General features: G+C 37.3%; 2 protein-coding genes across 6 annotated transcripts in view; both read left to right on the forward strand.

The window, feature by feature from the left end:
* LOC113598873 (endogenous retrovirus group K member 25 Env polyprotein-like) lies at positions 1-8,342 on the forward strand. Of its 5 annotated transcripts, XM_027057805.2 has the most exons (3): positions 1-181; positions 413-517; positions 5,369-8,342. In XM_027057805.2, exons 2-3 carry the CDS (start codon positions 504-506, stop codon positions 6,057-6,059), a joined length of 705 nt encoding a protein of 234 aa, XP_026913606.1. In that variant the 5' UTR covers positions 1-181; positions 413-503; the 3' UTR covers positions 6,060-8,342. The 5 variants fall into 5 exon arrangements, with proteins under 5 accessions (XP_026913606.1, XP_026913627.1, XP_053073262.1 ...); XM_027057826.2 differs by lacking the exon at positions 413-517 and having other exon boundaries at positions 1-254; positions 5,401-8,342; XM_053217287.1 differs by lacking the exon at positions 413-517.
* LOC113600681 (transmembrane protease serine 11B-like) overlaps positions 6,099-16,681 on the forward strand; it is a 27,519-nt gene continuing 16,936 nt past the window's right edge. The window contains 3 exon segments of the mRNA XM_027064336.2: positions 6,099-6,275; positions 11,065-11,126; positions 14,693-14,811. Coding sequence (XP_026920137.2) covers positions 6,099-6,275; positions 11,065-11,126; positions 14,693-14,811 — 358 coding nt within the window.

Below are 16,681 nucleotides of genomic sequence, written 5' to 3' on the forward strand. Positions count from 1 at the left end.
TCAACACACTGCTGTTGTCTGTGTCCATTTTTATTTTAGTTTTAGGTTTTTATTTTAGTTTTTTATTTTTAGTTTTTTTAATTTTAGTTTTGTTTTATTTTCACCGACGCTGTTCTTCCTTCGGGAACCCCTGGTTGCTGGAGCTCATCTCCAGCAAGTGGCCCCCAAACAGGACCCAAAGGTAATCAGATAGGAGCACTCGGGAGGGCTAGGACTCCACCTGGGGTGCTGCAGACCCCTGCAGACGTAGACAGGTAAGTGAAGGGTGGATAGTCAGAACAAAAATTTGAGAAGTTATGGGCCATATTAAGTCTAAAGAAAGAAGACTATTGAAGTATTACTGCATATGCTTGGAAAAAGAAAAATTAAAGTTACTAATAGCCAGTTGGCTAAATTTTTACATTTTATTCAGGAATGCTGTCCATGGTTTCCTGAAGAAGATACAGTAAACTTACAGACATGGAATAGAGTAGGAGATCAGCTTAGGGAGTATTATACTCTCCATGGACCAGAAAAGGTAACTGTAGATGCCTTTGATCTTTGGAATTTAATTAAAGATGTTTCAGAACCTCGGCAAGAGGTTGAAAAACTCCCCCAATGGGAGATTTTCTTTAGGGGAAGGTACTCCTTTGCTTTCTCCTGCTAAGTCTCAGGCAATGCTGGCTTCGGCCCTGCCTGGTGACGATAAGCTTACACCTGAGGAGGAACAAGATTTGGAGGATGCTGCAGCCAAATATCATGATGAGGGAAGCCCTATAGGGGTTTGTGCAGCTCCACTAAATAATAAAGAGCCTCCTACACCTTTTCAGGCTCCCCCTAGTCCTTTACATTGTGATAAATTGTTTAGACGTTTGCCACCTCGTCCCCCTCTTCCAATGACCTTGGCACGACAGAAGGTCCATAGAACTTCAGGCTTTTTGGCTGCACTAAGACAGGGAGAACAGGCAGGGGATATTGAATTTGCTCAATGTTTTCCTGTCATGTATGGAGGCGAATTTGATGAGGAGATCTCTTGGGAACCTCTGCCATATAAAATACTCAAGGAATTAAAGGCTGCATGTCAGGACTATGGTCCTCTTGCTCCTTATACATTAACTCTTTTGGATACACTGTCTAACCGATGGATGGCACCTTATGATTGTGTGCAAGTGGCCAAGGCCTGTTTGTCTGGAGGTAATTACTTGTTATGGAGGGCAGAATATGAGGAATTGGCTAAGAGGCAGGTTTCTATAAAAAGGAAGTCCAAGGATGCCCCTATGACTTTAGACATGTTGCTAGGAAGAGGAGAGTATAATACTGCCTGGTGTCAGATGTATTTAGACAAGGATGTTCTTGCATAAGTAAATTCCTATGCAGTCAATGCTTGGAAGGCCTTGCCAGTCACCACTGAAAAAGCAACAGCATTAGGGAATGTTAAACAAAGGGCAGAGGAGCCTTTTGAGGATTTTGTCTCTCACCTAATGGTGGCAGTAAAAAGAGTTATAACAGATGAGGAAGCAGCCAACATTTTGGTAAAGCAGCTTGCATTTGAAAATTCCAATACTACTTGTCAATCTTTGCTGCGGTCTATACGAAAAACTGGCTCTTTAACCAATTATGTCAAACAATGTGCAGATGTCAGTCCTGCTTTTATACAGGGAGTAGCTATTGCTTCAGCCCTGAAAGGAGAAACTTATTCTCAATTCATGCAAGGATTGTCTAATAAAAATGGTAAACAACCTTTAAAGGGTCTTAATGTAAATTGCTTTACATGTAAGCAACCAGGGCATTTTAGTCGGCAATGTCCCCAGAATAGATTTGTTTCTCAAGTGTCCGGACAAAATGTAAATACTCGCCTTCCTCAGGCACTTTGCCTTTGCTGCCAGAAGGGATTTCACTGGGCCAAATATTGTAGGTCCATGTTTCATAAGGATGGCACTCCTCTGAACCCTAACAAAGAGTTAGATTTTAATCAAGGGAATTCGGGAAACAGGCAGAGGGGCCTGCCCCAGGCCCAGACAATAAGTGGGGCATTTTCCCTGAACCCGTTCATTCCTTTTGTCCCATCTTAGAACTCTTCAAAGTCACTCCAGGGAGCGCAGGATTGGACCTACGTTCCTCCACCTCAGCAATATTAACACCAGATGTGGCTGTTACCCCTATACTCACCGGAGTAAAAGGACCTTTGCCCAAAGGCATAGTGGGAATCATTTGGGGTCAAAGCTCTATGGCCTTACAAGGGCTGTCAATTATTCCAGGAGTGATTGATTCAGATTACACTGGAGAACTCCAGGTACTCGTTTCTCCTCCAACAAGAACAGTTCAAATAGAGAAAGGACAAAGAATAGCACAATTATTATTATTGCCTTACCATGAGACAGGAAAAGTAGCCTCTCAACAAGATAGAGGTCCAAAGTGATTTGGGTCTAGTGATTTGGTTTTTTGGATCCAAGAGGTCACAGCTTTGCGACCTCTTAAGGAATTATTAATTCAAGGGGAAAAAATTACAGGTTTGCTCGATACAGGCGCAGATGTGTCTTGTATTGCAGTAAATTATTGGCCTTCTGAGTGGCCCACTAAAGCTGCTCCTATAGGACTTATAGGTATAGGAAGAGCTCCTTCTATTGCTAAAAGCACACAAATTTTGCCATGGGCTAACGAGGAGGGTCAATCTGGAGTTTTTTGTCCTTATGTAATTCCCACTATCCCTATAACGCTATGGGGACGGGACATATTATCCCACATGGGGATGCTGCTATATAGTCCAGATGACAAGGTGCCTGCACAGATGCTACAGATGCATTTTGATCCAGATAAAGGACTGGGAAAACACAATCAGGACATTAAAGAACCTATACAGACAATATCTAATGTTAAAAGACAGGGACTTGGATATCAAAAGTTTTAATGGAGGCCATTGCTGAAAGAGCTGCTGATCCCATTAATTGGATAAATGACAATCCAGTTTGGGTGGAACAACGGTCTCTACCCTTAGAAAAGTTACAGGCAGCAAAAGAGTTAATACAGCAACAGTTAGAAGCAGGGCATATAGAACCCTCCAATAGTCCATGGAACACACCTATTTTTGTCATTAAAAAAAAATCAGGAAAATGGAGATTATTACAAGACTTAAGGGCAGTAAATGCTACTATGGAGGATATGGGTTCTCTTCAACCAGGCAACCCTTCTCCTGTGGCAGTACCCTCCACTCACAACATAATTGTTATTGATCTGCAGGATTGTTTTCTTCACCATTCCTTTAAGTCCTTAAGTCCTTTAAGTCTACCATTCCTTTAAGCAAGCACTTTGCTTTCAGTCTGCCATCAGATAATCTTAAGCAGCCTTATCAAAGATATCAATGGAGGGTGTTGCCACAGGGTATGAAAAACAGTCCTACCTTATGTCAAAAATACATTGATCAAGCTTTAACAGAAACAAGAGACCTTTATCCTGACCTTTATTTGGTCCATTATATGGATGACATATTAATCGCTCATCTGGACCAGACACTTTTACAAGAAGTGTTAATCAAAACCACCTCCACCCTGTCGTCTCATGGGTTAAAGGTGGCACCAGAAAAAATCCATACATACTTGGGACGGATATTAAACACACATACAGTTTCACCTCAATCTTTGCAACTTAGAAAGGACAATTTACAAACTTTAAATGATTTCCAAAAACAATTAGGAGATATTAATTGGATTAGGCCATTTTTTAAGATTCCCACTGCCGATTTAAAACCATTATTTGATTTATTACAGGGAGACTCTAATCCTTTATCTAAAAGAACTTTAACTCCTGAGGCCTCCGAAGCCTTGAATATGGTAGAATAAGCCATCAATAAGTAGATTTTAAGGTGAATCAACTATAATTTACCTTGGTCTCTAATAATTCTGGCCACAATATATACTCCAACAGGCTGACTATGGCAAGAGGGGTCACTTGAATGGTTACATATGCCAGCTACTGGAAAGAAAATATTAACAGCATACATTGATTTGATTGCCAGCTTAATAACTAAGGACAGAAGAAGAAGCATGGAGATCTTTGGTAGGGATGTTCATAATATTATTCCTTATAACAAAAACCAATTACAAGATTTAATAGAATCCAATGAAAATTGGCAAATAGCTCTGAGTGATTTTAGAGGCGAAATACTGTTTCATTTGCCAAAAAATCCTATATTACAATTCCTTCGTGAACATCCTGTTATATTTCCAGAGAAATGTAAATCATCTCCTATTCCTAATGCATCTCTGGTATTTACTGATGGTTCATCCAATGGAAAAGCTGTGGCTATTATTGACTATCACTCACATATACAAGAGACTCAGGAAACTTCAGCTCAAAAGGCAGAAATAATGGCAATCCTGTTTGTTTTTTCCACACTAACTGAACAAAGTTTTAATCTTTATACAGATTCTCAATATGTGGTTAAGCTCTTTCCCCATATAGAAACTGCTACAATAGCTATTAATAAAACTACTATTTCTAGATACTTATTGGAATTACAAAATTTGATTCATGAAAGAAGAGATCCTTTTTACATAGGTCACATCAGGGCTCACAGTAATTTGACAGGGCCCTTACATGAGGGAAATGTATTGGCTGATAAGTACACAAAGTTTGTTCTGGGAACAGCAATAGAGGATGCTCAGAGAGCTCATAAAATTCATCATCAAAATGCTGCTGCCTTATGATATCAATTTCAGATTACCAGAGAAGCTGCTAGACAGATAGTAAGAGATTGTCCTACTTGTCTTATGCATGTCAGTGCACAATCTGTGGGAGTTAATCCCTGAGGCCTACGACCTAATGATTCATGACAGATGGATGTAACTCACATTTCCAGCTTTGGGAAACTTTCCTATGTACATGTTACTACAGATACTTACTCCCATTAACTCTAGCCTCAGCCAGAATTGGAGAAGCCCACAAAGATGTCATTCAGCACCTGTTCTATTGTTTTTCTTATTTAAGTATGCCACTTCATTTAAAAACTGATAATGCACCTGCCTATACTTCAAAAGCTTTTAAGCAATTCTCCAACACCTTCAACATTAAACATACTACAGGAATTCCTTATAATCCTCAGGGACAAGCTATTGTAGAAAGAGCCCATCAGACTTTAAAACATCAAACTACCAAACTTCAAGAAGGAGAGCTTACGTATACCTCCCCTCATCATATTTTGAGCCATGCCATGTTTGTTATTAATAATTTTAATGTGGATACTGTGGGCATTTCTGCCACGCAGCGTCACTGGAACCCTGATCTTGATGCTCCTAAACCATTGGTAAAATGGAAGGATCTTCTTACAGGAACATGGAAAGGGCCTGATGTTTTACTAACTTGTGGGAGAGGATATGCTTGTGTTTTCCCACAGGATTCAGATTCTCCTTTGTGGATTCCGGACAGACTCATTAGACATGTTCAACCCGCCACCACCTCCTCCATCTTTCCACACATCGACTCAACGCAAGAGACGTCTATCGGAGGAGAGCCGAGGAGGACCACTGACATATCGCATGAGAGAACTTCACCTTCAAGGTGACTGGCAACCGCTGAGACCAACCCCGATGCCACGGCACAGACTGACCCAAGCGACTCAAGACAGCAGTCCACCAGCATGGGGCCAAATAAAGAAACTGACGAATGAAGCTGAGAGACTGGTTCTCAACCAAGGACTTCAACCTTCTCCTTTTACTCTTTTTGTTGCTGTACTTGCCATTTTAGCTTGTCAGGCAAAATGTGACAAACCAGGTACTTCTTATTGGGCTTATTTACCTAACCCTCCTTCCTTTCAACGGGTAACTTGGGAGAATGAGGTTATTCCACTTTATACTAACATTCCTTCTTTGATGGGAGGAACTCAGTCTCCTATTCAATTGGGACAGGCTGTTAATACTAAAAACTTCTCCTTTTATGGAGTTTCAAGTTCTGTTCCTATCTGCTTTGTTATCCCCAATACTATAAAGGATGAGGCTCCCTCCATTAATGGTTGTGCTCCAACATCTTATAAGGGGTTGTTGACAGATTCTCCTAATTATGCAGTTGCAGACAAAAGACTCCTATAGTCTCTAATTTTGCTTTTACCTGGAGACTCTTCTCCTAAAATGTTTACTCCTAAAGATTATCCGAAAGCCCTCCCTGTTCGTGCAGCATCTCCTCCAGAGAAGGATGACACTAATGAGGAATGGGCCTTTGTTAACCCTAAAATAGGCTTCTCAAAATGGAGATATTGTGCTTATAAAAAGGAGATTCATATTGTTATTCCTGGAACATATTTAACTGTAATTGATAGAAGTTGTGCAGATTCTTCTGTAGATTATAGGTTTTCCTTGGAATCAACTAATGTTAGATACTCTTGGAAAAATGAATATATCCCTTGCCGCATGCCAATTAATAGATGGCATATTAATGGATGGGTACCAAGCATCTTGACTATTTCTACAAAAAAAGGCAGGATATTTTCAATCTGAAATATGGCGTGTGATTGCTGCCACAAAACTGGTTAACACTGCGCAGGCCGGAAAATCAGAGCAGATATCAGGTACAGGCTTGCTTACAGTCTCCATATGCATTTTTAATTTCCGGAGATTATAATTCCTTAAATATCTCTGAGTATGCTGACAAATATCATGTATCTTGTATCCGCTGTAATCTTACAAATTGTGTTTCCCTTTAACAAATGTAAAAACACTGATGATTGTTCAGCGACCCCCATATTTAATGGTTCCTGTCACTCTAAATACTACATGGTTTGATAGTTATGGTTTGCAAGCTTTGCAGGATGTAAATGCACTTCTTGTTCGTGGTCGTCGCTTTGTAGCTCCTCTTATTCTTGGAATTACAGCATTTATAGCTTTAGCAATTTCCCTTTCGCTTTCTGCTATATATATATAGCCTTATCTCAAGAAATTCACACAGCAACTTTTACTGATCAATTATCAAAAAATGTATCCATGGCTTTACCGACACAAGAACTTATAGATAGAAAACTAACCTCTAAGGTTAATGCTTTAGAAGAAGCTGTTCCCATGATTGTTCAGGAACAGACCTCTTTTAAGGTTCGCCTTGCCTTGAGATGTCATATTGATTTTCATTGGATTTGTGTAATGCCCCTAAAAGTTAACGAATCTCTGTATTCTTGGGAGAGAGTTAAAAATCATATCCTAGGTATCTGGAATCACTCAGATTTAAATTTTGATTTAAATTCTTTACATAAAGATATTCGTGATATTAGCCAAGCTGAGGCTGAGTTTTCTGCCTCACAAATATCAAACACATTTTTTTCAAAATTTATCCTCTTATGTCTCTCATAAAAGCTTTTTTACCACTATGATTAAAGTGGCTTTGATTGGAGGATTGATAATTCTTCTGCTTCCAGTCATCGTCAGACTGTTGAGGGGTAGTATCCAGGGGCTGGCAATGGAACTTCATGCCATTAAATTAAAAAATAAAAAGGGGGAGATGCTGGAAGCCGAGCTATCCCAGCCTGAGTGGCAAAACCTGGGCTGTGGACGGATTAGTGACTGCAAGGCGGCCCACCGACAGTGAAGCTTCTTGCACTCCTGCTTTTAGGTAATTCGGCCTTAAAACAACCTGGGGTATTGTCTGTTGGGGAATGGCCCTCGACAGGCCCCCTGGGAAAAGAACCATTAGGAAAGAAAATAAGGTTCCGCAAGGGCCTTACGTTTAGCCCTTGCCATCCCCTATGGAGACTCCTCTACTTACAGGAAGGATAGCCTCATGCATTTGCTAGCAAAGAGGGCCTGTGAAGGAGAGACATAAAGATTTGAAAGCCTCACTCTGGCAACTAAGGAGTGAATCTCTGGGCACAGGTGACTTCAACCCATAGCCCCACCTGGCCCCCCGGAGGCATTCCAGATGATGACTGGTCAGTTAAGGTACAGAATGGTTCATTGGTTCCTAGGTGCATTGTCTCTCTGAGAATGTATGAGGCATGGGTTTCTAAGGCCTTTTCAGCCCCTTTCTGGCACCTCAGACTGAGGCAAACACATTGTTCTTCTGGCTTCAAGTGGTTAGGAGGTCATGTCCCTGTAACTGTTCCACTTGAGGTGTTTCATGCGAACAGCAAAGCAAATGCTTCATAGACTATAGATAATTATAGATAAACGCAGATGCATAATGGAATAATGTAAGAAATTAATCAATAATCAAAGGGTATGTGGGAACATTACGGGAAAATCGCCATGTTATTTCTTAAAGGTTGATTACACATAGGAACGTTTTTAAAATTAGGTAATGTTAGAAAAACGTAGATGACGTATGCTACAAGGAAATCACTAGCAAATATAATGCCACGTTTGCTACAATAAATCAGCCAGTTCAACACACTGCTGTTGTCTGTGTCCATTTTTATTTTAGTTTTTTATTTTTAGTTTTTTTTTATTTTAGTTTTGTTTTATTTTCACCGACACTGTTCTTCCTTCGGGAACCCCTGGTTGCTGGAGCTGGTCTCCGGCAGAAACACTGAAAGCCTCTCCCTGCAGCTGAGAGCAAAGGAAGGATGCCTGCTATTATCATTTTTTTCAACAATGTACTAGAGTTCTATGACATAAGGATAAAACAATGAGTCAACCAATGAACCAAAACAAAATAAAAAATATAAGCAATGAAAAAGAAGTAGTAATTCTATTCTTATTTGCAGATGACTTGATGATATAGGTGTATGGTAAATATTCAAAAGAAAGTTCAAATTAGAAAAAATAAATGTCAGTTTTCTGGAAAGAAGTTCAATATACAAAAATCAATTGTATTTCTATATGCCAGCAACAAGTATAACACGAAATTTACAGAATAATACCATTTACAATAGGACGAAGTAAATCAAATACAGTTGATCCTTGAACAACACAGGTTAGAACTGCACAGGTTCACTTACAGATTTTTTACGGTACTGTAAGTGTATTTTCTCTTACTTAAAATTTTCTAAATAATATTTTCTTTTCTCTAGCTTACTTTATTGTAAGAATAAGGTATGTAATACAAATACAAAATATGTGTTAACTGTTTATGTTATTGGTAAGGCTTCCAGTCAACAGTAGGCTATTAGTAGTTAAGTTTTGGGGGAGTCAAGTTATATGCAGATTTTTGACTGCATGGGGTGGTGTGGGATCAGCATCCCTAAGCCCCTTTTTGTTCAAGGGCCAACTGTATATGAGTTTAATGCTATACATTTTTTTCTAAGCACTGCTTCACATGAGTTTTGACATGTTGTGGTTTTGTTTTCATTTAGTTACAAAATATTTCAAAATTTCTTTTGAGAGTTCTCTTTGACCAATGTTATTTAGATGTTATTTAACCTCCACATTATGGGATTTCTAGTTACCTTTCTATTATTGCTATTTCTAGTTTAATTCCATTATGGTCTAAGAGCTGACATTGTACGATTTCTATTCTTTTGAATTTGTCAGGGTGTGTTTTGTGGTTCAGAATGTGGTCTCCCTTGATGAATATTCCATGTGCTCTTGAGAAGAATATGTATTCTATTGTTGGATGAAGTAGTCTATAGGTGTCAATTATATCCAGTTGATTGATGGTGTTAAGATCAACTGTGCTGTTCCTGATTTTCTGGCTGCTGGATCTGTCCATTTCTGATATAGATGTGTTTCTGTATATGTGTCAGACTATGGTGATGGATTCATCTATTTCTCCTTGGAGTTCTATTGCTTTTTGCCTCACGTAGTTTGACACTATAGTTAGGCATACACATTAAGGATTGTTATGTCCCTTCAAAGGCATTATGTATTTCTATTTTAGTGTTTGGTTTTGTTTTATCTCTAACATTTCTTTTTTTTTTTTTGTAGTATTTCCATCTCTGCTTACATTTCCCATCTTTTCTTGCATGCCCTCTACTTTATCCATTAAAGCTATCAGCTTTAACCATAGCTATTAATCATAGTTGTTTTAAATTCCTGGTATAATAATTCCAACATCCCTGCCGTGTCTGGTTCTGATGCTTATTCTGTCTGTTCAAATTGAGGGTTTTTCTGTTTTGTTTTGTTTTGTTTTTTCCTTTTGGTATGTCCTGTAAATTTTCCCTGATAACTGGACATTATATACCAGGTAAATGAGCTACTATAAACAGAACTTTAGTGATGTGGTGATAAGGTGTAGGGAGAAGAAAAGTGTTCTATAGACTGAAGATTAAGTGTAATCTTTTAGTGTGCCTATGCCTCTGCCCTATGAACTTCACAAGTGTTTTCTCAGTTTTTTTTCCCCGTGTTCCCAGGAAGGCAGAATGGTCTGAGGTTGGGTATTGCCCTTTCCCAGGTCAGTTAGGTTCTGCTAATACCCCAACAGGTTAGGTTTTGATTAACTAGTTGTCCCCACTGTCAGGCCTTTTAAGAACTATAGAGTACTCCAGAATATTTGTTTTCCCTCACCCTGCCAGAAGCCCAAAGGGATTTTTTTCTTTGATATATATTGTGGGAATCTGTTTGAATTTCTGGAAGTAAATTTCACAATACTGTGGGGGTCCCTCTGTAACTGGACCCCTCTGTTGTTTTTAACTCTCAGAGTTATCCATACCAAATCTCCAACAACTCCAACTGTCAGTTACAGTTCAGGTTTTCCTATCCCAGCCCTGGTTCCCATGATGTTTTCTGCTCTTGAGTCTTGACTCCTTTAAGTCAAGACTCACTGTATTCTCTATCTTTCCAATATTTGGGGCAGTTGTTTGCTCTGTGTCCTCCTCTCTATTATGGATCCAAAATGAGTTGTTGATTTCAAAGTCTGTTAAGCTTTATACTTATTATTAGGATGGAATGGCAACCTCCAAGCTCCTTACATGCAGAATTGCAATATCCGGTATACAGAGAGAACTCACACATATCCATAAAAAAAAAAAAAAGATAAATAACCCAATAGAAAAAGTAAGCTAGATATATGAACAGAATTCTCAGAAGAGGAAGCCCAGAATGAGAATGAGAATCATTCTCACTGGCAATTAGGGAAATTTAAATGTAAACCATAATGAATACAATTCATTTACATCAGAATGATGGCAATACTAGTTATATTAAAATGGATACCTTGTGAAAAATCATTTGACAGAAACTTCTGCCTCGTTATAGCCGATGTCAAACTGTGGAAGAAGAAGCCAGTATAATGGATCGGTCAAACACAGATTTAGGATTATCCCTCTTTACCACAAACCTGTTTCTTGGCTGTACCTTCTAGGTGACCAATCTAAGACTAGGCTGTTATTTTTTTCTAAATAGTCAAGTCAAGGAAGTTTGTGATTCCCTGGATGACTCCTCTCTTGAAACCATAGAAAAATGGTAGTCATTAGTACTAGTCAGACAAGTTTCATCATATTTGTTCTGTACATTTCACACAGCCCAGAAAAACAAACCAATCAACACTGAATGTAGCATATAAGCCTGTGAAACATTGATCACCTTAAAAGCTACTCTAAGAGGTCATTTTAATTATCACTATCATCTTTATCACCATCATCATCACCACCACCATTGTCCCTGACACCACCACAACAATCAGAATATTATGTACAGGTAAATGGGATTTTATCTGGGAGGTAAGTTACAAACCCTAGCAAGTTGCTAGAGTATCTTCTAGCTTTTTAAAAACTGGTTGCTTTCTATAAGTTAGATTTTTATTTCTAGACACTGCTAAAAAACATGCTACTGTTTTTGAGGTTTAAAGGCTCTGCAAAGTCTCTGGGAAAGTTTTACAAAGTTGGAATAAAAGAATCCAGTTTTAGCAAAATTTTGCTTACTTTTTCTATAAGAACCCTACCATTTTTGTTCTTTAGTAATGTAATTGAAATCGTATTTTCTAATATGAAAATGTTTTCTGGGAAATAATTTAAAAATATAAATTCCATCATGGATTTTTGGAATAATGTACTTTGTAACGTAGGTCCTGAATTGGCAGCAGGCAGACTACAGAGGGGCTCAGAACTTCATATTTTGAAATGAATTCCCTTCCATAGGCTCTCTGCTTTTCTAGAATTTAGGGGAAAGTTAGAGGTGGAGATCATTCAACTCATTTGATCATTAATTTCCCTGTTCCTTATTCACAACTCTTTCCCTAACGATTTAAAGTCCTCTGGGGGGGGGGGGGAAGGTTTATCTTTATAAAATTTGGGGAATTTCTCACTGGAATCTTGCTTTTTAACACGCTGTTCACTGTATAACAGAATTCAGGTGCATCTAATTCAAATAGTTTGTAAATGAAGTTCTAATAAATGAAAACTATAGTTACATTTATGCTTTGTGGTTTAACAGCTAATGCAATATCAGAATGTAGTTAGAATATAATCTAGGAAATGATTCCTGGTATGGACTGTGGGGATAAATTATAGTGAGACTAATGTTTTAAAATTATGAATCGTGTAGTTACCATTATTTTTATCGACATTATTATTGTAACTGATTAAGGTGAACAGTTGATTATACCAGAATAATGATGAGCCCTAACTTGAATTAGATTCAATACTAAAATGAGGCAGTTATAGTTTAATTATGTACATACAGTTGGTTAAATTCATTGTAGATTAATTTTTAACCGATTCTCTTTGTTAAATGAGTTCATCCTGGAAGGCAGGTTTCTGTCTTTAAAAATGGCCAAGGGGCATGTAGGTGGCTCAGGTGATTAAGAATCCAACTCTTGATTTCGGCTCAGGTCATGGTCTCAAGGCTTGTGAATTCCAGCCCTGCTTTGGGCTTTGTGCTGACAGTGTGGAAACTGCTTGGGATTCTCTCTCCCTATTACTCTGCTCCTCCCCACCACCCCCACCTGTTTCTCTCTCTCTCTTGCTCGCTCTCTAAAAATAAATAAAGTTTTTTAAAAAATGGCCAAGATTAATTTGGTAAATGAGAAAGTAAGTTGTTTCATGAATGGAACTTTTAAAATATTTAGAACTTCATTTTAATAATTTCAGCTATTATTCAAAAATAATGACCAATTCCTCGAGCCCAACTATCACATTTTCTGGAGGAAAGGTTGAATACATCATACACCACTGTGATCTTTTAGATATAAAAGTATCTCCTTAATTGTTTATGATAGGAAGACATCCATAATGAGGGGGAGAAAAGCATCAGTGCTCTAGTCAACAGTATGTATTCTCTACCACTTCCCAGAGCTTCTAAAAGAAGCTTTCAAAGAAAAATATTTTATAAGCTGTAGCATAGTGATTCTTTGTATAGAAACCATTTCAGCCACTTTAGAGTCACCACTCAGGCTACATAAATGTTTAAGTCCCTCAAACTAATTTTCATGTCTCAGAAAGACGAAGCTACCAGACTAACCTCCACCTGGCTAATCCAAAACAAATTTGAGACCTCAATATCACGGTAAACTTTTCTGGTTATTAAAAGAGACATATTATCAGATATTCATAAGGTTGTAAATATTATTATCAATTACCTTAATTGCATACTCCTTTTAAGGTGTGATTTATCTAGTGTAAGAAACATAATACCTGAATAGCCTTTTTGCTCTGAGGATGAGATTAAGCAGCAGGATTCCAGAATGAAGGCATGCATGCAATGCATCTGAAATAAGGAGTTCCTTTGCAGAGCTTTGACAAATAATCCCAGTTTTGGGAAGCACTCATTAACAAATCATCAAAGGGGTATCAAGAAGAGGCAGGATTAAGAGTAGAGAACAGGGCAGAGAGGAAATAAGACTGGGTGGAGTTGCACAGTTGTGTCATAAGGTAATTTTTTTTAAGGAACTTCTCTACCGAAAAATAAATTGGTCTTAGAGGAATCAAAACAGAAAGATTCTCATATTCATAAGGAATATCTGCCAATCTGCCACATATATCCCCTGATTACAAACTCCTCTGTTTTGCAAGTTTTGTTTAGGATGATGAACACAAAAGATTGAGGAAAGAGCTGGGGCTATTTTGAAATTTGAAATCAGATTATTATGTGTATGTGTTACAGTACTTCCTCCAAATCAGCAATTTCATGACATCATGTCTTTCAAAGTATATGAAATAACTAGTGTCAAACTTTATATAGATTAGACTAAGGGTAGCCATAAGACCTAATTGTAACCTTGATCACTCTATTAGGGTGATGCCAGGTCACCATATTTTCTGATTATTCTTCATCTAATTGATTGGTTTTAGTGATGAAAGTTGCCTGTTTCTTAATTTATATGATGCAAAGAATCCATGTTTATTATGGAAAGATTAGAAAATATAGTTAGGAAAAAAGTAAACAAAAAAAGAAAATAATCTACCCATAATCTCATAACATGGGACAACTCTAGTTGACCTCATGATTTTCCTTTCACATTTAATTAAAACTTATAAATGGTTATATTATATATTTATTTTTAAGTCTATATATATTAATGTACATGATGTAACTATAGTTTACAAAAATACAATCAGCCCACACTTAATGTTTTGTAACCTGCTTTAGATCAATAAAAAGAGCAATTTAATTTCTCTTTTTGAGGACAAAAACCATGTGTATCTTGCTCACTGCTATATCCCTAGAAGCTAACATAGCTAACAAATCGAATATGATTTGTTAAAGGAATGGACATTAGAGTCTATCTTCTCTGAGGTGTTTAAGGTTTCTATGTTTCATACTAACATAAGAGCCTAATTATAAATTGTGTTGTATGAGGTGAGGAGAGCCAGGCAAATTTAGACTATCTAGCCCATCTGATTTGAGCTATTTTCTTCTTTTCATAGGCATAGAATATTCTCCCAGAGAAGATCTTGGCCAGTATGGATGGTGATCCTTATCTTTCTTGGAGTGACAGCAGTCTTGGGAGTAACTATTGGTTTCCTTGTTCATTTTCTGGCAGTGCGTCAGTATTGACTATTTTCCATTTTCACCCTTACTGCTAAATCTCCTTTTACTTTTAGAAATTGATAAGAAATAATATAAATATTAAATTTCTTAATGGAAGTTTTCTCATCTATTAACTATGTTCCAACGTAATCATTCTCTATTATTTAATACCAGTTAAAAATTTTTTTGAATCAAATGCCTCATTGAGCCACTCTGACGTATTACCAACTATGAGAGTATGGCAAGACTGAAAAGCTCAATATTTTGATGCCAAGATGCATTGTCAATAAAGGAACATATGTATTAGGTCAGTAGTTGAGCTGTTATGTCTTTTAGTAAATATACCTAAAATTTTGGAAATCCTTATTCTTCTTGGCTCAATTCTGGTTGTTAAGATACAATTGCAAAATAAGAATGGATAATCCACAAATGGCTCATCTAATAGTAGATAGTAGAAGTGGCTGAATGGCTGAATGTTTATGTAAATTTGATCTTATTTAAAAAAAATTAATACTACACTCAGAAAGTTTGGCTTTCCAACTTATTTTTACCTTTCAGAAAAATAAACCCTTAAGTCTGTGTAGCTATTTAATGTTTTCAAATAAATTTGATATCCATTATTCTGCTTGATCCTCATACTAATCCTTTGAGTGAAGGAGGGTAGGTTTTATTATCTCTTTTTTCACATGCAAAAAACCAAGATTAAGAAAAGTCAAACACTTGTTATCATAGGCTTTTAAATGTCATAGATGAGCATAAACCGAAACCTTAATATTTAAGTGTATTATTTTACTTTATCATAAGTTTTTCTTTTTTATTCCTCTGAAATATATTACCCTGTATAGTGTAGGATAGATATGTATCCAGTGTAGGATACATTTTGCCTAATACAGTGAAAGTTCTAGTTTTTCCTTCATTCTGGCCTCTCCTTTGTTTTCTATAACTATCTTGATCTCCAATTTCAAAACTTGTCCTTCAGAAGGGTCATGTATGCTTACAGTCTCTTGCGTGCCATTTCTGTCCTTGAACTCTCTGTAGTCTGGATTCTTCTGCCCTCTGCTTGATTCTCCTCATTAAAGAATAACATCCATTATATAATTTCCTTAAGGAAAGTGCTCTGAGTTTACCAAATCAAGCCCAATGAAGAAGGCCAGTAGCTTAATTAGTTATCTTTCCAAAATATAATTTGCATTTTAATAAGTCCCTTCTTCTGGAGAAACAATGCATTCATGAACAGGAGACAAAAGGAGAACTGTAGGCATCCTGGCTTAAGCAAGATATGTGTGGGATGAGAATTTGCCCTTGACTTTCTCTGTATGGTGAACCACCTAATATTTCAAATATAAGGCTAGATGGACTTTTATTACCTGAAGTTAATTGAACTGGGCTCCTTGTGAAGTAAAAATGGGTACCCAAACTCTGTTGGAAAGGTCACCTAGAGTCAGCTTAAAAGACGGGTTTGCTCTCAGATTCTGGCTTAGGAACCAATACAGTCTTTGTTAATACTAAGAACAACTTGAGTTGGATGAGACCTAATCTCTCATTCAAGTGGTATGAAATTCGCTTGTCTGTTGAATATATTGTTTCTCAAGACATTATTTTGAGTTTCTACTTCTTGAGTTACCTCAGAAATTAATATTCCACAAGGATCATTATTCTAGAAATGACTCTGGTTCAGCCCTTTCTTAACTATTTTATTTAACTACTATTTAAACTATTTCCAAAAGCTTACACAGACATTTACAAATTAAAAAGTCCTTCAGATTGTTTATCTAGCAGTGCTAAGCCCTGGCTTTGTCTCAGAATCACGTGTAGAGCTCTTCTAAAGAAGTATCCATTCCTTGGGCCCTTCCCTTATGTTTTATGATTCAGTGGAACTGAGGCAG

The sequence above is a fragment of the Acinonyx jubatus genome, chromosome B1 (assembly GCF_027475565.1).
Source record: "Acinonyx jubatus isolate Ajub_Pintada_27869175 chromosome B1, VMU_Ajub_asm_v1.0, whole genome shotgun sequence".
NCBI lineage: Eukaryota > Metazoa > Chordata > Mammalia > Carnivora > Felidae > Acinonyx > Acinonyx jubatus.